The sequence below is a fragment of the Tyto alba genome, unplaced genomic scaffold (assembly GCF_018691265.1).
Source record: "Tyto alba isolate M040663 unplaced genomic scaffold, T.alba_DEE_v4.0 Super-Scaffold_16, whole genome shotgun sequence".
NCBI lineage: Eukaryota > Metazoa > Chordata > Aves > Strigiformes > Tytonidae > Tyto > Tyto alba.
In genome coordinates, this window is record NW_024881278.1 from 33908580 (window position 1) to 33928567 (window position 19988).

Here is a 19988-nt window from a genome sequence, read left to right on the forward strand (position 1 = left end):
GGTTCCACTGATCCTCCTTGTTTTCTCTTTGCGTGAACTTGCTCCGTGGTTGTGATGAGGATTCTCACTGCCTCCCACCACATGTCACCCCAATACTCACCCTGGTCACACCTCCGTGTCCCACTGATCCACAAGGACAAGCCCCAAAGCTGTGGTGTCACCCTCACACGCCAAGCGGGTTGCAAACCAGTGCCCTATCCCCTCCCCGAGCTGCAACCCACCTGGAAGTGTGGGCTGGAGACACACTTGGCCAACTGCCTGAACAAGGGCTCCATAACTTTCACAAACTCCGATGGCTCAATCACGTCCAGGATCTCCTCCAGCTCATTTAAAAACATCACCTCCTTGGGACTGTGAGTTTTCGGCCAGAACTTCAGCAAGCCCACAATCACCTGAGTGGGGAGGGTACAGAGACAGTGTTAGAGGCTGAAAGTTAACACCAGCTGTGAAATAAATGTTTAAGAGTCTGCTCACAACAGAACAGGCAGGAAGTAACAGAAGAGACTTTCTCAGAAAGTCACAGTGTGTTACTGGGGAAGAAAGAAGAGAAAAGCCCAAACGCTGCCAAGTTTCACAAAAAACAGCAGCACTACCCAGGCTGCTAGGATTCTGTACTACAAGCACAAAGCTTAGAACCACTTTTTTTTCCCCAAACACAGCTTAACATGGAAGGCTCAAACCAGAGTGGGCAGTGGCCGACAGACGGTGCAGAGCAACCATGGAAGATCGGCTAATGAAATTGGAAATGCTAAGGAGAAGGTCACTGAGGAATCACTGTCCAATACACCACAGAGCCTGAGCATTGGGGAGCACCCAGGAAATACTGCAATGGATGGGTTTGGGACGAGGAAAAGGAAGTACTGTTTCACACAAAAGTAACTGGATTATGGAGCTCATTCTTGCAAGACTTTGTGGAGACTCAACGTCCAAACAGACTCCAGAAGGGAGTAGACAAGTTTATGGAGGCTATACCTACTGGTGCTAATTAAATATAACAATGCAGATGCAACTTCTGGCTGAGTAAACTATTGCTTGCAAAATACTGGAAGAACATACTAGGGGAAGGGCTACATCCCACTTGGTTTTATTTATTTATTTTTAGTATTTCTTCCTTCCCTGCCCATCTGCTCCTAGACACACTCAAAGGCAGGATCCAAGATCCTGCAGACCTTCACTCCGTCGGAGCCACTGGTATGGCATTTACAGAAATTCTAACTCTGTGAACGCTAGATTCACATACAAATGGCAGTAGGAGTTGCTCTTTCAAACGCTTCGTACTTTAGCAACCTGATCCTGAAGCCAGCACTCAAGAGGAAGTTCGCAACAGTGGAGGACAGTAGTGGGCAATGCAACAGGAAGGTTAAAAACATCTGAGCATTACGTTTCCCACAACTCAAGGCTTGAGAAGCCAACAGTTTGGTATCCTCAGTGTTTGTCATTACTGAGGTCTGCCATTCAGGCAAGAATTACCTTCACTGACTCAGACGTAATTTCTCCTGGGGCTGAGGTGGTGCAAGGTGTGTCAAGTCTGTCTTGGCTATTACTAAGCACATCTGAGGCCTTGCTCACTTGGCAGTCATTCAGACTGCTGCTAACACAAGAGCTACCACGTCAAGCCTTGCTGCGCAAGCTTCTGGGAGGCCAACTGTACGTGAGTGTGGCCCTAGTGAGTGACCTGGCCTCCTTCCAGCACTGGTGGCAACATCCCCTAGTGCTTTCAGAGCCTTGCTGAGGCACAAGCCCTGTACTTCTTCAAGCCTTCAATAACCCCAGTCATCTCGGGAGCCTATTCAAAACCTTCACAAGCAGGATGCTTCAACAGGACACAACCTGTGTCAATATGGCCTTGGTATGTCCGGTTGAGACCCAACGCAACGCCCACTGAAGGTACCAAATCGGGTCGTCCCACTGCTTTTCACAAGTACCAAACCAGACCTGGGTCTGTAATCTAGGGGTCACTAAGCCATTGCCCAGGAAGCAGCGACGAGCTATGGGGCTTTACTACTCGAACAAGCCACAAAATGTAATCCTAGAAATATTGACAGATTTCCATTTGTCTCTTCTCCCTCACCTTCCAGTAAGTGCTTTGGCAGGAGGCTGTTGGGTTGGCTGTCAGCCACAGGAAGTGCTCTGCATGATCAGGAAGCTACTTTATGCAGTTTGTTTCAGAGCAGGCTTTTGGGAACACAGGAAATGGAGGACCCACATTTAAAGGAAAAGCTGGGAGGTCTGCTTCAGCACTGCTGGTGTCAGAGCCGAGGAGCCAGAAAGCTGACAACAGCCCGACCAGTTTCCACCAAGCACAGCCAGGCTCAGCACCAATGCACACATTTCAGCCAGGGAACAGAACGACCTCAGCTAGCACTGCTCATTAAAATGCTCACACTTGCTGGTGCTCCCTGCTACAGTGACACAAGCACACGTTCTTTGGCCATCTGTTGTTTTGAGGCTGTAAAGCTCAGCTCTGCAGAAGACATTTCCTGGCCTGCAGTGGGTGGAGAAACACTTGTCTCCTACTTGCACCCTTTGCCAAGCCGGCATACAGACCCGCAGTGTTAACCAGGCTACGGACCCAGGAACTGGAATATGTGAGAGCCCATCTACACTGCTCACACTTTTTGGAACCTGCTGTTTCCCAGCACTACATCCTGAAGGCAAACGCGTCCACCATGTGACAACACTGTGGAGGTGGCAAATTGATGCTAGGGCAGGAAGGAGAATATTTTCATCAAGAACAGTGGCTTGCCTAAGTAGACCTTTGCGTCCCAGGTTCCTAACCTCATTCCCACAGTTTTTCAGCCAACTCCAGCAGTCTGGAGTGAACTTTTACTATTTCAGGGCCCCCATGAGCTCACGCTGGTTCCATCAGATATTAGATGGCCATGTGTTCTGTCTCCGCAGCATCTGTCACCAGCTGAAAGCTCTGTCCTGAAAGGACAGCTTGCTGTAGTGTTCCTTCTGCTACACCAAGATCTGAAGCACAAAGACTGACTACAGCCCACCCTTCTGAAGCTTTCAGAAGAGAATTCTAAAGGCTTGCACGTGAGCAGCACAGTCCCCTCTGCCCACAGGGTACCAGGCAAACCCAGTAAACAACTCAGTTGACTCCCAGACTCTTTAGCGTTTTTTTCACCCTTGCTGTACTCTAAGGAAACCATGAAGCTTTTTGGGACTTGACTGACACACAGAGGTTAAGCAAGGTTACTCACGGGCTCTGTCAAGCTGCTGTCTTTCTCCAAGAACTGAACAACGCAGTATGCCAACTGTAGGAAAAAAAGAAAAAAAACAACACGGCAAGATTAGAGCTTCCTCAAGTGTACCTGAGAATGAAGTGCCACCACCACCCTAGGCTGGAAGTCACACTATGCCTTCCACAAAGTGTGTGATGAGCAGACAGTTGCAGCTCCAAATGAATCCAGTTCTTCTGATGGCAAGTGAAGGCTCTAAGACCAAGCAGGCAGGGCCTGAGCTCAGGCTGTTCATGCATCATAAAGGATAAAACTTGAGCCACCTAGAGCAGTCCACAGCTAATACATTCAAATGCAAGCACAGCTGCACACGTGGGAAGGAACAAACCTGACTGTTGCAAAGCCCTGCCCCATAAAAACAAGACTAGGAGAACAGACATCACCACTCAGTACCCATAATTTTTCACTTCCTAGCCTGAGTCCTAATTTTCTCTACTCTTTTATTATGTGCTCTAAATTGAAAGAAATTCATCTCCGTACCACCTAGCACACTGATTTCTCTGCATATCTCAGCAGTGACTAACAGCTGACACACCACACGCGCAGGCTGATGACAGCAGCTCGGGATTTTACCTCTCTGGTTTCAGCAGGGCCCCAATATTTCACACACTTCCAGCACAGCGAGGCAAAGCAGGCTGGCCACAGCATTAAGTCAGCAGGAAATAACAGGATAGCCTCCTATCAGCCAGTGGCAAAAAGCACAGATGCATACATGCAAGCCCAGGCACCACGAGGCTGGGAAAAACCACCGCAGTAGGGGACTAGTGCAGAGCCCAAAACATCTCACAGCAAGAACTTTGTCCAACACAGTAATGCATCCCAGTGAACAGCTAGAAGCAAGCCCGAACAACAGCTTTGGCAAGAACCACATCCTGCCCTGGGAACTGGAAGCAGTTCTCACCTGTGGGTGGTAGACACTGAGAGACTTCACCTTGTGCAGTGGTAACAAGACTCTGATGAGGAACATCTTGTGCTCTTCCTTCAGAGGCAAAGCAAACCCATTGATTATACTGAGAGGAAACAAGAGTCTTGTTAACATCTTTACCCAACAGAAATACAGTATCTCTCACCTCAAAAGAATCAGGGGCTTGCCCTAGCTCCTATTAGTCACTTCAGAAAACACCCACCAGAAGTGTGGTCCAGCACAGAGGCAGCCCAGTCCTCAAAGCTTGTACTTTACAGAACAGGAGGATGGTGGCATAAGAGAAGGCTGCCCACTGCTAAGGCTTCTCAGGTCTGTGAGAAACTTCTCTTTTACTGCCTGCTGAGGCAAGACAGCAAGTGTGACTGGATTCCAACAGGAGATAAATCTGGGGAGGAGAAGGCTACCACTGCATCTATCGGCAGGCTGAAGAGTATTTTCACCATGTGCTTTGTCAGACCGAGATCCTCTGGAAGAGGTGGCTACTGCAAGAACTGCTGAAGGCAGGCACTGTCAGCTCACACAGCATGCTGGACTGGGAGGTTTCCCTCACTATGGGCCCTCTGGGACTTCCAAAAGTGCCCTTACCTTCCCAGGATCTCCAGCAGTTCTGCAATCCCATTGTGATGCTCTGTCTCATAGATGAACCTAAAGAGAAGTGAAGAATGAGAGGTGGTTGCCAAATGCTGGATACAGTTTGATAAGCAAAAGGAAGGAAAAACAGTGGAGACAGGGAGTTTCCTAGCAAATAACAGAACTCCAGGACAACAGGGCAAGGTGTAAGAGATAGAAGCAAATAAATTCGTGGCCCCCAGATCAGCTAAAGCTTACAGGTCCCAACATTTGCTGTGTGCACTGAAGATAGTGTTATCACATCCTCACTGCTCCTAAGCAGAGATGAATGCTATCCCTCCCAAAGCAGTGTGACATAACGGAGTCACTTAGCTCATCACAGTCTGGATCAGAGACAACCAGAGTCTAGTGCCCCAAATTTATCTCACTGGATTGTCCCACTCACTCACTAAGCCAGTGGCACTAAGAAACATCTCACCTGTAAAATATATTGTTGATTTGCCGCCTCACGTATGCTCGCAGACCCAGGAACTTCCCGTAGATCCTGTGTAGAATAGTTTTTAGGAAGTCTCGTTCTCTGGGGTCTTCACTGTCAAAGAGATCCAGCAGCTGTGGGGAGAGAAATTCAGTCAGTGTCTGCATACTGCCTGTCTGGACAAAGCTACCAGCAACGCCGGGCACCGCTCCTGCTCAGCAGAAGTGGCTCTTTCAGTTGAGTGATGCCTTCAGCACCCCGAGCACAGCAGTCACGTCCCTGAAACATGCAGCTTCCTAGTCACAAGCTGGAACCATCAGCACTTCTTTCGTTTTTGGAAGCACAGTGATGGCCTGCATGCTCTACAAAGCTGCATGTCCCTGGCTTTCCCCTGCAAGGCTCCCGGTGCACATCTCCACCTGTACAATGAGTGGAGAGTTCCACGGACTACAGCTTACGCACACTCTTGCCCTGCAAAGAATTCTGCTCATTCAAGACAAAGGAAAAAAGAAAGCCCACACCATCAAGCACCCGCTGACAAAGCTGAGCTGTTTGCATAACACCTTCACCAAAATCTGCTGCATGTCCTCCATAAAGGTGGTGCACAGTGGGAGGGAGAACGATTACTTACAGACAGCACAAACTTCTGGTCAATGTATTTCTTGGCTACGTTTGGTTGAAAGTCAGGCGATTCCAGGAACCGGAGGAAGAACTCATACACCAGCTATGGGGGGAGAAGGAGAGATCACTTAGAAACGCCCCCGTCCTCTCACCAGTGTTTACTTTGGATTTTAAATGTTTCCCTTCTCCTTCAGGATTTGGGGAAAGGTTGGGAAGCCTGAATGGGAGCACAGAAAACACAGCAACCTGTGCTTCCCCACTCAGTGTGATCAATTCAGCTGCCCTTGCTCTGATGGGCAGGGGGCCGGTGGCAGATAGCTGCCCAAATCTGCATGAGATCTCATCACCTCAGCTCCCACGAAAGACAACAGCCACCAACCCAGATGACGATACTAGACCTGGTAAAATCTTCTCTCACCTTCAGCTCGCATCTCTACAGGGAACAAAAACCTCCAGAGGAGGTTGCAAAGGCTCAGGCTTCATTAGAAGCCCTTGCGACACACCAAAGAGCAGAAAAGCAGAGAAATGAAACGGACCCCAGAAAAACACGTCGTGTCCTCTGCCTCCTGGGGACCGACTCCAGATTGGCTCAGCCCCACTAAGCCATGCAAGCTGCGTGCTGTGTCCCACTTGGACAACAAAGGGCAGCTTGCTTTAGGAAGGCTGTCAGTGCTGAAACAGCAATTTCTGACCCTCTTAGAGGGACAAGTCCGTTCCAGGGCTGACCCTGCCTAGCGCTTCCGAGGGGCGACTTGGCCAAACAAGAGCGCTGCGTCCCCGAGGTCTGACTCTGGAGGTGAAAGAGCCATGGGGCCACCCATCCAGAGGTAAGGGCCCAGCTGCCAGAGGCAGCAGCACAGAAAAAAACTGAGGCGGTGACCAAAAAACTCAGCACACACTTGCCAGAAACCCACGCTGGCTGCTGCTGACTTAACTCTGAGAAACAAATGCTTCCTAGCACTCAGAGCACTCTGGTGCTGAGGACACACCACTTCTACCGACACTCACATCCCTATGTCAACTGCAGCAGTGAGAAGTGATTAACCACTGCTGCAAAACTGCACCTTATTTCCTCTCTGTATTTTCTGCATCGTTCTGCAGCGCCCGGCTCTCTTATTCTGCCTCTGTCTGTGTGACAGCCCATCCCTGTGCAAGTGCCTGGGGAGACCCCCATAAGCTTACCTCCTGACTTCCACTGCTGAGCTCTGCTAAAACACGCTCACTGTTGCTTTCATAACCCTTTTCACTTAGTTTGTCTTAAAATCTATTTCCCAGGACACACAGTCTAATTAAAAGATCCTTGGCTCCCTCCCCCTCTCCCTCCACTCCAGTTCCCTATCTTTTCTGGTCAAATATTTGCTCCCAGTTAACACAGCTGAATTACATCCAGCATACAAGAGACATGTTAGCAGGTGCCAGCACAGGCTTTGCTTTGGCACCACGCAGTCCTTTTCCCCCATGTGCCTCCCAGGGAGCTGGGCAAGAGTGCTGAGGCAGACAGGGGTGCTGCCTCCAACGCTGCTGAAGCCCAGGGGATGAGGGCTCCTGAGCCTTTGAGACACGAACACTGCTGGGAATTGCTTCTTACACTGGCAAAACAGCACAACTCCCTCAACTCCCAGCGAAGTGTTCACTCCCAACCTACCTCAGGGCTTCGTGGGACTACAGCCATCTGCAGGTGAGTGTTGCACACAACCATCAGTCCGTTTCCAGGACAGCCCTGCTGCCTGCCAACCACCTCTGACCCACGGATGGCAGGCCTGGCCTCTCCCTGTCCCCCTACCAGCAACCCTCACAGGCTGGGGAAGCAGCCAGCGGCCAGGCTGGCAGGCTCCAGCACTACACAGACTCTTGGCTTTCTGGAGATAAATCTGCCAGATATATATTCCCCCTCCTCCTCCTCCTCCTCCTCACCTGAAGGTGCGGCCAGGCAGCCTCTAATGTAGGCTCATCTTCCTCGGGGTCAAACTCCGCGCCTGTGGGATTGGAGGACGGCGGGAGCGTCCGGAAGAGGTTCACTGAAAACTGATGGGAGCGAAAAGGTGTATGAATTGCAACCCTGCACCTTACAACAGTCCTCCCCACAGCAAATCCTTCGCTGCGGAGCAACGCACTGTGATTTCCCACAGCTGTGCCTACAAACAGGTCCCTCCCTGGAGGCTGTAGGGCTACAGCCGGCTATAAACTCTACAAGTGGAGTCTGTGCCAGAGACAAGAGCTTCCACCTCTTCCTACACCAGGCACTGTCACCGAACCCAGCTTCTGGGTCACGCTCCTCTTTGACAAACCCCTCTCCCCTCCTCGCTTTAGAAAAGTCCCTATTTCTTTGGTACACAAGCATGCACTGTCCCCATGCCCTACCATGATGACAGCTTCAGGATAGATAGCCTCAGTGACAACATCACGGTTGTGCGTGATGTATTCCACCATTTCGTTGAGACCTGCTCGCTTCACCTCCTTGAACTTCAGGTCACTGAGGGGGTCAGAGATGAAGTCAAAAAGCACGCAGCACTGCCGCAGCTTCTGGATGAAAAGCTCTTCTCGTTCGTGTGGAGGAGCATCTGTCAGAGAAAGCAGGGGCATCTGACCGTGGAGATAGGCAGAACATCTCCCTGGCTTGTCCAGGTATCAGCGTGGTTTGCTCCCCGTCCCGCATTCCCCCTTCCCCATCACAGTCCCCCCTGAGCTGGCAGGGCAAGAGGGAAAGGCGGTGTTAGCCCTGCTACGGAGACAGGACAGTGGAGGCAGAGGGACTGAAAGGTAACTATCCCACAAGGTGATTTCAAACATGGTATCCATTTCTGATCTGATAAGCACTGATCTCTTCCCGGTACAAGGTACACTGGAAAAGGAGCCCGACTAGCTCCCATCACAGACCAGTGACACCCACGCCCCGCGCCCCACAGTCACAAAGGCAGCTGGGCAGAACACACTGTAGGCTAACCCCCCTCCCCCAAAGCAGCCCAGAAGAGAGGGGCCAAGGTGGCAGAAAGCCTGTATTAACAGCATTCTCTTTTTGATATGTCGCCACTGGAAACCACGCGCTGCTGAGGCCGATCAGGCAAACTTACCTCTCGCTTGCAGAACAGCTGCTGAGCTGCAAGGCAGTTGCCCTTCCTAAAAGGGCTGCCTGTTTCTGTGAGCAATGTCAGCAACAGGCCTGGCTGAGTGACTGCTGAAAATGCTCTCTCCTTGTCCACACTTAAGTCATGTTTAATTGTACCATTATGTAGACTAACTGCTCATGCTTGGTAATTGCTCTAATGTGGACAAGTTCAATAGCACTACCATAATTTGCAATGGAAACACAAGGAGGAGGAGGAGGAGGCCTGGACCTCTCCCAGGAACAGGTGGCTGTAGGAACCCCGAGCAGTCTGCACCAAGGTCTGTGCACTTCACCACCTTCTGGCACAAACTGCTGAAGAATCTGAGGCAATCCTAAGTACATATAAGCACGAGGGTTTACATCACTTCAAATGGGAAGGTAAGTACTGAAGTTCACATTGAGTACCTTCCTTTTCTTTTAGGCTAGCTATCAGTTCTCAACCTGCTGCCAAGCCAAGCACCTTTCCTGGAGCCACGGCTGCTGCACCTGCCAGCAGGAGGCCAGCAGGACTCGGCCAGGGCTGCTTTGGGAAGAGCCCTTACAGCACCACACGCTGCCTGGAGAAGTCACTTGTCATGAAGGTCACCCTCACTCCAGAGCTTCTTTACCTTTAAGGGCTGGAAGCTTTTGCAGTTCCCGGTTTTTGCTCAGATTGAAGCGAGAAGAGCTGTGCCGGCGCTCCTTCTTCACAATCTGGGGTCCCCCTGAGTACTTAATCTTATTCAGCTGGGTTGGTGGGGGAGCGCTGTTACTGGGTCGCTTATTTGCAGTTGTCTGCTGCTGCTGTGGCTGCTGCTGAGGCTGCTGGGCCTGATGAGGGAGAAAAGCGTAAAACAACTCATAAGCTTTTTACCTCACAAGCAATCAGATACTGCCAGCATCTTCTTGAACTGAAGAAACCAGACCCATTTTTCCACTGTTGCAGTTGCAATTCAGTGCATCTCACCCACTCCTGCAGGGCTGCTGGTTGCATTTGCAGCATACCTGCAAAGTGAACATCAGTTTTTCTCATATCGGTGACGTACTGCAAAGACACCAGAGACTCTGAGCGCAGCAAGTGCTAGGGGTGTGGAAAGAAAAGCCATGTCTCACAACAAGTTACAGGAGTTTGCTGACAGAGAAAAGCAACAATAAGAACTTTCCGTGGTCCAAATAAAAATCCCACTGTGCCACTGCATCCGATTACAGCACGCTGTACAACACAGCAAGCAAGTTCTGAAACTAGCAAGTTGCTCTTTCTTACCCTTGTGCAGGGAACCACCTGGGAAAAAGCAAAGCAGCGTGTAGTACAGAGCAGACACGATGGCCCTGGAAAGGCAATAGTGAGGACCACTAAAATCATTGCTGCAGGCATAGACCAAGAGTTGCTACTCTATCGACTACACAGGCCATGCCCAAACCTCAGGGAGCAGGCTGTGGGCTTAACCAACCCATCCTGGTTACTCCTCCCATCTCCACCTTGTCTCAGCCTCACTGCTGTTTGGACTTCTGTCGATTTGCTTTTTCCACATCACCCCTTTTAGCCACACAAACTCTTTGCCTGCACTTTCCTCCAGCAGACATCCTCTCCACTTCACGCTCGTTAAACAGCACTTACAGAGGCACTTTCTTATTTTTAGCAGCTGACCAGAAGCTCAAGCCAGTGTTTGCTCAGCTCAGCTCTGTTCTGACATTGCTGAAGCTGTGCTGGTTCAAGTCCCACTCGGGGCTCAATAACTGACCCTTTAACACCACACCGATCCAACGCACGGGAAACTTAAGGCAGAAGTGGGCAACATCCCACCAGCAAGCCTGTGGCAGAGGGCTCAGCCGGAGGCAGCACTCAGCCTACTCTGGTTCTGCTGCTTGAGCCCAGCAACGCTCCCTTCCTCAGCTCTGCCATCTCCTTCCCGCAGGCACATGAAGCCAAAGAGCTGCAGGGTGAACCTGTTTAGGACACAACAGGGATAGCACAATGGATAGCAAGCAGGTTGGATGTCCCCACCTCCTTTCCCCATAAATTCCAGGTGCCACATACAGCATAGCAGGACAAACACACACCTCCCCGGAACACCGACCAGTAGGATTTTGAGGGAAAGCACCAGCAGTGCAGAAGCACATCAGAGCTCTCCTCCAAATGAGATGTAGCCGGTCTCTTCCTGTGAGGAGCAGCTGAGCTGCAGCTGACCCTGCGCAGTCCTCACCCTGAACTGAGCCCTGGTGGCTTCTAAAGACGCGCAGCACAGCACCACAGTACAAGAGCAAGAATTACTGCACCTGCAGCACGCGGGGAGGCAGCAAGGTAGGAATAGATAAAGCTGCCTCCAAGGTGACACTGCTCTACAGATTACGATCAGTAGAGCAAGTGCAAAGACTCCCCGGGAAAAACAGCGCCCAACATGAAACACCAATTGTTTTGTCAAGCCATTACTCCGAACCAGGAATATTTTGGCTCTGGTCTGGTTCTGCCTGAAGGAAAACCTAAGTGGGTCTGTTTCAAGCTTGGCTCCAAAACAAGGTGGGGGGAGACAGGAATTGGAACTCTCTTCAGTTTAGGTTTGATCTGATTTCTTTCATGGAGCAGCACTGTCCCATGACGAGAGGAGGGAGAAAGATGAGCTTGTGATGAAAACAGCAGTACTTGCCAGACAAAGCAGGCCCAAACTACAAATTGGAGGCAATGTATCCTGAACAGTGGTCTCTCCTCAGTTAAGTCAGGCTGAACCTTTGCTGGCAACCTTCCGAGAGTGAGAAGTTGATTCCTCACCCTCAATATTTGGATATCAGGGCAGCGTGAGCCACTCAGATGTTGTCCAGATGCTTTTGAGAAGGCTAGTACTCTATTCTGCATCACTCTCCTTCCACAGGGAACAAGGGCAAAGCCTGAATGCTGAGCCACTGCGGACAAAAGATGGTACAGAGAGAAACAAAAGATGCATCGGCGGCCACACAGGTAACAGAGGGAAGCAGGACACAGGGGTCCTCTTAGCTGACTGGACATGCCTGTGTGCTCCCCACCCACTCAGATATGCCACGGGCAAATGTTCTGAGCATGGTGTGTGTGTAAGGCACGCTAGCAGGCTGTGCCCACACTGCCTTCATCAGGGGCCTGGGAAAGTCCTTTCTACCAGCTGCCACCGTCTTCAACAGCTGGCACGAAGAGTGACAAAACACAGCTTCAGGTTTAGCTGCTGGTTATTTAAGGAACAGACATACGCATGCAAAAATCATACAACTGAGTTTGCTAGAGAAAATCCAATGATGGGGGAGGTCTAATACACTCTTGCACTGCAGTGCTCAGAGGGTTTTAGGACGGATTGCTTCTATATGGACTTTCTGGAATCAAGCTGAACGCTTGCTTGCAGGTAGTGCTCCCCGTGACAGGCCTGCTGTCCTTCTGCCTTCAACACCTCAGCCCCATGAATCAGAAGAGGCTAGTTTTAAGTTTCCTAACACTTTCTTCTCGGAAGTCTCCATCCCTGAAAACACAGCGGACTGCTAAAACTGAAAGCTTTTCTCTTAACGCACAGGTATCAACCTCACAGGCTGTTTCCCCGCTACCAACACCAGCTGACCACTACATGGCTGCAGGCACACATCTACCTGCCCAGGCTCAGCCGCCTCCTGACAGACAGGGCTCACACCACCACGGCAAAGCCGGGGGCCTGGGAGACTCTGTTTGCCAGTGGCTGTTAAGCTGCACGGGCTGAAGTGACTGGAGAACGGCACAAAGCCGTTCACCCAAGCACAGTGTGGCAATCCCACCTTTCCCACGGTGGTGGAGAGGCTACTGGTGCCAACAGGGTGGGCCAGCCCCGACTGCAACCACATTTGAACTCCGAGCACAGGCTCCCTGGCTTCGTAGCACTTCCTCCCTACCGGTTCCCACCACCTCTCCTCCTCGCGTGGAACTTGCCTGCACAAGTCAACGAGCCCCAGGCTCTGGGCTTGCTCTGTGCCATTTCTCTTCACCCCAGGCTCCCAGGGACAGAAACCCTCTTCCCCCAGCCACCTTGAGCTGTGCCAGCTTCTCCTCCGCCCTCCTATCCATGCATGACCTCACCTCTGCAGGCACTCCTACCGCAGCTGGGTGCATCGCCACTTGGAAAGCCCTTCTGCCTCGCTGGTCCCTTGAGCATCCCCTGCTTGCTAAGCTTCTCAGCCCAGATCTGCTCTCAGCTCCTCCTTCTCAGATGACTCTTCCCTTCCCATCCCTCAAGTCAGTACCTGCTCTCTTTGTCTGCTGTCACACAGCTTCCCTATTAAAATCAAGCTCTCTGCCTCAGAAGTAACATCAACACACTGTAACGCCTGTCTCTGAATAATGAACTCCAGGTACTGCAGTAACAAGCCCCATGGAGATATCTGCAAAACACGTAATACAGCAGCTCAGTGAAAAGGAGCACCCTCTCCCAGAGCTGCAAATCTCATCAGCGAGGCTCCAAGCTGCCCTTAAGGCTGCAGAGCAACTCCTCTCTTTTACTGCTGCCGCTAATCCCTGCTCCCACTTCCAGGTCATTAACTCTCTTCCCCACCCAGCTGCCTCTCCCAGTCTTTCTGGCCAAGAGGAGTAACTCTTTCTTATCCTCTCATTCAACGCTGCCTTGGCCTCTGACATTATTTCATTTTTCTCCTTAAATAACCATGCAGAAATTCTCTCCATTCATATCTTCACCACATTCCAGAGGGAACGAACTAAACAAACCTTTTATTTCCCACTCTCTGCTCTTGTGTTTTCCTCCACTGCTTCTGTCTCTTCTTGAGCAAACTGCCCTCCCCCCCCCCCGCCCCAATCCAGGGACTGGCCAAGTTTGGCTGGCTCTTCACCTCAGACAGCTTCACCCTGAAACGGGCATCTAAAACAGCACTGCACTACCCCTGTACTTCCAGGGAACTCAAACACTTGCCTTTCCCTTGTGGGGATGCATCTGCTTTTGAATATATCTGCACTTCCAGATCAGCTCCACTGAAAGCTCCTTTGGTGCAGAGAACAAAGCACTACGTTTAAGGGTTTCTGGATTGGCTCCTACCCTCTCCATCTCCCTCCACTGACACCCCCATGGGAAGTCCTCATCCGCTGCCATTGCTTAGATCTGTCAAACCAGAGCTGCTCTTCAACAAGGTTTACTCATCCCACCAGCCAGACAACTTGCCTGCAGTACAAGTCACAACTTTCTGGCACCAGGATAAATTAGGGCTGAGTCGTGCCCTGCTCCTTGGAGGAAAGTGCGTACTGGAAGGGGGTTACCCAAACGCCACTCTCCTGCTGTAAGCCCATTAAGCATCTGCTGAGATATGAAACAAAAAGAAAATTCTCTTTGGTGCACACAACTTTCACCCTAGAAAAGGCAACCAACCAGCCACAACTCCACGGAGGAATTTACAGGACACAAAACTCTCACAATGGCAGCAGAAGCATCCAGGCTAGGCTCAGCCCATCGACCCCACCAGCCAAACCACCTCCTGCCTCTGACGCGAGGAAGGAGTCTCCCTCCCAGCAGACATTACCTAATTCCTCACAGTCCCCCAATGTGAAAGTCAAAATACCTTTCTGTGCTTCCTGAAGAGCAGGAAAATCGCATTCAAACTTGTATACATTTCTTCTTATCGAGCAAAGAGCTCTCTTCCATTCTGCAGCAGAGCAATACGGAGACGGGACAGCACCAAGAGAGAACAAACTTCACTGCAAACTCAGCAAGGAAAGGGAGAAGAGACCTGTGGCAGCGCACACTGCAAAGGTGTCTCCTTTCTGCTCTGCTCTCTGTTCCTATGATCAAAGGAGACCCAACCAATCTTAAAGATCAAGGAGACCCAATCTTAAATAAGGGCTGGATTTTGTTTGGAGTATGAGGAAGTGGCTGGGTATGTTTTGTGGGAGGGAAGGTTAGACGCATCACTTCTAAATTTCTTCTGCACCCAGGCACAACCAGACATTACATGCTGTTTCAGGTCACGGAAGGAAGCTTGTAGCCTGCACTATTCTTCCTTTCTTACCACCCCACTTGTAACCAGAAAAGCAGAGCCACAGCCCACTGCTGAACTGGAGGGGGACATCCGAGTGCTCTGCTTTGACGGCTATCCATCACCCTTGCATCGCAAGACTCAGGCTTTCCTTCCTCTTCCCAGATCTGTGAACTCAGCAGACAAATAGTGCCCCATAAATAAAACATAAACCTGACCCCAGGATGCCAAGGCAGGGCTTCTCTCACTTCCTTGGAGTTGGCAGACAGCTCTCCCAGAAAGCTGGTTTCAGCTGTATACGCAAAATAAAATGGGCAAAGGCCAAGACCAGAATGGGATAAAGAAGAGGACCTACAAAACTGCTATGTGCTCCAAGGCAAACAAACTCTGCTTCTGATTTCTTGCTGGCCACACGGCAGGTTAGGCATGAGCACAGCTTGGAGCCTGAAACCCGGTGGCTAGTAACAGCGATATTTTCTGAGGCTCCGCAACACAGATCTATGCTTTGAAGGAGACTCTAAAAATAACCTTATTTTGACTATGACCATCCCACTGAACCACAGATTTCTTCCTAGTCTTCACTAGACTTACATGTCTCCTATCCCAAATCCTCCAAATTACAAGTGCAACCAGGTAAGACTGGAGCACACAGGCTTCTATGGACATAGAAGTGGCACAGCTTGTTTGCCAAACTGCAGTATTAAAAAAAATAAGCCACACATATACATGCCTCCTCAGACACACATACAGTGCTCTCAGAAATCCACAACCACACTGTCTGAGTGCTGGATAAACTCAAGCCTACCAAAAAAGTTCCCGTTTACCCAAATTTTTCCTTATTCTAAGCAAAGCATATCCTATCACATCTGCGGAGGCCACTCTAACACATCTAGCTTGGCAACATCAAAATCGAGTGAAAGAGCCTGTGCACATCTGGGAATACAGACTGCGTCTTCTTGTGAGTAAAGTTGTGTTCAGCAAAAAGGCTGTTATACCAAAGGAGAACCATTTAATCTCTAGAAGTTCACCTCTCTTCTTTCAGGCATCCTATCCATTACTTTCTAATCTCATTTCCCCACAAAATCCCTCAGAAGAACACGTTCCTCTTCTATTGCTTCTCACGACTCTCCCACCCTGACACAAGGTGACAACTGAGTTTACTGCGCTTTGCTCAGACAGGGGCAAGGAAGCTGCTCCCATCTGTCAGATCTCCTCCTCGATAACCGTGGCTCTTCCCTCTCTGCAGCCAACTTTATGCTCTGCCCACCTCTGTGAGGAGCCCTCGCCATCAGCTTCATGCCAAATCTCTTTTTGCAGGGCTGTAGGGTACGAGACTCATCCTGTCTCTTCCACAGTCATCGTTCCCTTTGGGCTAACTTTCAAGGGGAGCTAACCTCACCTTAACTTTAGTCTTTGCTACTGTCTTCTCTGATTCCTTAAGATCCCAGTGACATCTCTGGCAGAGCAGCTTGAAGTAGCTAGAATGAAAGATGTTATTCCTACTCAAGGATGAGTTGCTCACACACACTGCTGTATCCAAGGTGAAAGCCTTACCTCTTCCGAATTCTCTGCCCCACCATCCTTCCCGCTACTGCTGCTGCCGGGCTTTGTGGTGTTTTTGGTAGACTTCGGAGATTCCTGAAACGACGAACAGACGGTCAGAGATAAAATTTCACCTTGTGCAGAATTTTAGCATCTCTCTTTGCAGAGTTCGGCTGTGAACGACCACAGACCCACCCCCACGGCCAGCCTGTGCCCCCCCCCCCCCCCCAACTCATCTACTTCCAGGGGAGTCGTTCAGGGTGCCCTTCTCCGCAGGGAGGGGGGCACAGGCCCAAGCCTGGCACCTCCGGGTGACAGGGCTATGCTCCCACGCAGCGTGGGCCCGCTTTCCACGCGGCCACGGGCCCCCCCCCCACTGCCCACCGGAGCGCCCGGGCGCTGGGCACCCCCAGCCCCGGCGGGCACGGCCCGGCCCACCCGCCCCGAGCACGGGCGGCGGAACCACCGGCAGCCCCGCAGCGGGGCCGGGACACGGGTGGGGCCGTACCTCCCCCACCGGGGGCATCGCGGGTGGGTGGGTGGGTGGCGGGGGGGTGTTGGGAAAGCACGGCCGTGCCCCACAGCCACCCCCCCCCCGCCTCCTCCCGAGCAGCGCAGGGCGGGCCGCAGCCCCCCCCCCCCCCCCCAACCCCTCTCCTTCCTCTTTCCACTCCCCACGCCGGGTTCACGCGTGGGAGGGGAAGGGGAAACAACAACCGTCACCTGCGCGCGCCCCCCCCCCCCCCCCACCCCCCAACTCACGCCCCGCCCCGCCCCGCGCGCGCCCCCGCCGCCCTCCTGCACCACCCGCCCCGCCCGCCCCGCGCGCGCGCGCCCCCGCCCCCTGCCGGCCGCAGCCCCCCCCCCGCGCGCGCGCGCGCGCGCCCGAGGGGCCGCCGCTGAGGGAAAAGGAACGGGGGGGGGGGGGGGGGGCCATGGCGGGAGCGGGCGTCCCGGTTATACCGGGACCCGCGCGGTGAGGCACCCCGGCCCAGCTGCCGCCCCGCCGCACCTTCTCCTTCTTCAGCTTGTAGGGCATGGTGAGCGCTGCGGCCCAACCGCTCCGCGCCCGCCGCCGCCGCCGCCGCCGCCGCCGCCGCCTGCGCCCGGGCCCGGCCGCAGCGCCCTGCTCCCATTGGGCCAGCCGTGCCATCCTGCCTAGCAACAGCCGCCGCCGCCGCCCGGCGCTGACGCAGGGCAGCGGGTTTTTTTTTCCCATTGGTGAAACCGCGCCCTGGTGGGCGGGGCTTAGCGTGAGGGGGGTCTTCCGGGGGCAACGCCGGCAAGCCTCCGCCGTGTTCCGCGGGCGCGGGTGGGTCGGGGCCGCGGGGGCTTGGGGGTTCCTCGCCCCAGGGCAAGCGGCTCTAAGGGTGTGAGCCCCGGGTCCCCGCTGCCTCCGCATGCCTTGCGGAGCGCGGGAGGAAAAGTAGCGGGGGGTCTTTCTGCATCGCTTGGGGAGGAAAAGCATCTCCCCCCCCCCCCCCCCCCCCCCAAAAAAAAAAAAAAAAAAAAGAAGCTTGAGCTGGCCCCCGGGGGCTGCGCCCCGCTTTTGGGGGTGCTTGTTGGTGCTGTGAGGCTTTGGGAGGCAGTTTGTTGATGGGAATAACCTCCTCCAACAAAGCCTTCGAGCTGATGGTTCGATGTGGGGAAAAGCAAAGCCGGCGGGGAGCGAGCTGCCCTCCCGCTCGTGGGCCTGCACGGAGCAGGGCCTGGGTGGCAAAGGGCCGCCCGGTTAAGGCTCGTGATGCCCAGAAGGTCTAAGGCCGGTCCCAAAGGTGACTGCCAGCGCGCCTAAGACGGTGGCTTCTGGCCTGCTGCAAGAGGTGGAAGAGCTCCCACGCGCTTCAGCCAAGCTTGGCGTAAGGATTTGCTCTGACTTCTGCCCACAGCTGCCATTCCGGTGTGCGCCGTGGGCTTGTTTACTGGGAAACCTGCACTGGGTGCCCAGTCCCACACAGCCACTCAGGCACACACCAGTGGGGAGCGAAGGGGGGGCACTGGGCCGTGCCAGAGGTGCTAAAGCAGGAGCCCGGTCTTTGCAAAGCCATCAGGTGAACAAACCTGGCGTGGCATGGGGGTAAAAAAATAATAAACGCCCTGAGACTATTCTAAAAGATAGTCCAACAGCTTATTGTCAGCATGCTTATCGTCGTCATCATCACCTTGACAGCCAGTGGCACTCGGGAGGTTCCCCAGAAGAGCTATTGTCCCTGGTTGCTGTTGTCCCTCTCCTGTGTTAGGCACGAGTGACCCAGCCCAGAGCACTGGCACAACCATCCGGGTGCTTCTGAGCAGGGCAGCGTGCCAGCGTGGGCAGGTAAAAGCCACTCGTTTGAAGAGTTTGTGGCTATCACCGTTCCCTCGCGTGAGTTGTCGCGCTGTGTTCGGGACTGGCTTTCTTCACGGCTCTGCTGGTGGCTGGTCCCGGCGGAGCTCAGCTTCACCAAGCTGCTCTTTGGCCCCTGAAATTCCTCCCAGTGCCAAGCAGCTGGTGTTCAGGCCTAATTTTCCTGAACCTTGCCAGCAGAGGAGTTGCAATCCCGCTGCCTCGGCCGCTCGGCAGCTGACTTTTCCAGCCGGAGCCCCGCACGCTCAGTGCAAGCACACAGGCAGCAAGATCTGCCCTGTGCCAGTCTCAATTTCCAGCCTAGTCTTGGTCGTGAAGGACGGGCTTGCCCAGAGCAGGGAGCAAAGAGCAAAACTAGTTTTCTAAGCTTGTCCAAGAGCTTTGGAAGAGGTTTCACCAGAAAGCCCGTTACTGCCACCTGCCCAGCCTCTCAGCCCAGGACAACTCAGGGTCCAGCCCCTGCAGCAAACCCCAACGGGTGAGCTCTGCGTGCCCCCACCCCGAGCTGCTGGCAGCGCTCCCCCTCACACCCAGAGTTGGGGACCACCTCCCAGCTCCATGATAGTGCAGGACAAAGAGAGGAGGGGGGACACACACTGTGATGGCTCCAGGGCATGGGGTCCTCAGCCCAGGGCAGGCAGCTTGTGCGTTGTCCCCACTCAAGCGAAAGTGCTTGACTGTTGTCCCCTCTTGCTGCCTGGGCAGCACAAGTTGGGGATCTCGGCTCTCCTGCCTCTCCAAGTGCTCTCCTAGCCCAGCTCAGGTATTTGACCTTCTAACTGGGAAGCTGGGTCTAGGCTGTGGGTTATCAGTGGTGCTGAGGGGCTCAGAGGAGCTTTCTCAGAAACGACTGGCCAGCTACTGCTGCAGAGCTGCAGGAGAGGAGGGATCTCATCTACTCCTGCCCACTGCTCCTCGCAACCCTCCCAGCTGTCCTCCCTGTCACCCCACCTCAGTGGGTCGTTGGTGGGTGGACGGCTGCTGCCGGCACTTGCTGGGCTTCGACACGAGCTGCACCGGGGTCCGAACCCTGAGCAGGAGTGGAGGAAGGGTGCTGGGGGGCTGTGAGGGGCTCCTGGTTCCAGCTGGGCTTCCCCCAGCCTTGCTGGAACAGCCCCCCCCCCCCCCCCCCCCCCAAGCTGTGCTTGGCATGGTGGAGGTACCTTCCAACCCCAAGACCATCCTGGTGCTGGGGAAGATGGGCTTCCAGCTGG

At 53.2% G+C, this 19988-nt stretch overlaps 1 protein-coding gene across 1 annotated transcript in view; it reads right to left on the reverse strand.

Moving 5' to 3' along the window:
- The window catches only part of PPP2R5D (protein phosphatase 2 regulatory subunit B'delta), a 30710-nt gene extending 13141 nt beyond the window's left edge, over nucleotides 1-17569 (reverse strand). The window contains exons 1-11 of the mRNA XM_032994031.2: nucleotides 17440-17569; nucleotides 16440-16523; nucleotides 9554-9755; nucleotides 8201-8400; nucleotides 7754-7864; nucleotides 5850-5942; nucleotides 5222-5352; nucleotides 4759-4818; nucleotides 4150-4258; nucleotides 3210-3263; nucleotides 222-392 (exon numbers count right to left, since the gene is read on the reverse strand). Coding sequence (XP_032849922.2) covers nucleotides 222-392; nucleotides 3210-3263; nucleotides 4150-4258; nucleotides 4759-4818; nucleotides 5222-5352; nucleotides 5850-5942; nucleotides 7754-7864; nucleotides 8201-8400; nucleotides 9554-9755; nucleotides 16440-16523; nucleotides 17440-17466 — 1242 coding nt within the window. The 5' untranslated portion in view covers nucleotides 17467-17569. The remainder of the gene's footprint in view (nucleotides 1-221; nucleotides 393-3209; nucleotides 3264-4149; nucleotides 4259-4758; nucleotides 4819-5221; nucleotides 5353-5849; nucleotides 5943-7753; nucleotides 7865-8200; nucleotides 8401-9553; nucleotides 9756-16439; nucleotides 16524-17439) is intronic.
- Between the last annotated feature and the right edge of the window lie 2419 nt (nucleotides 17570-19988).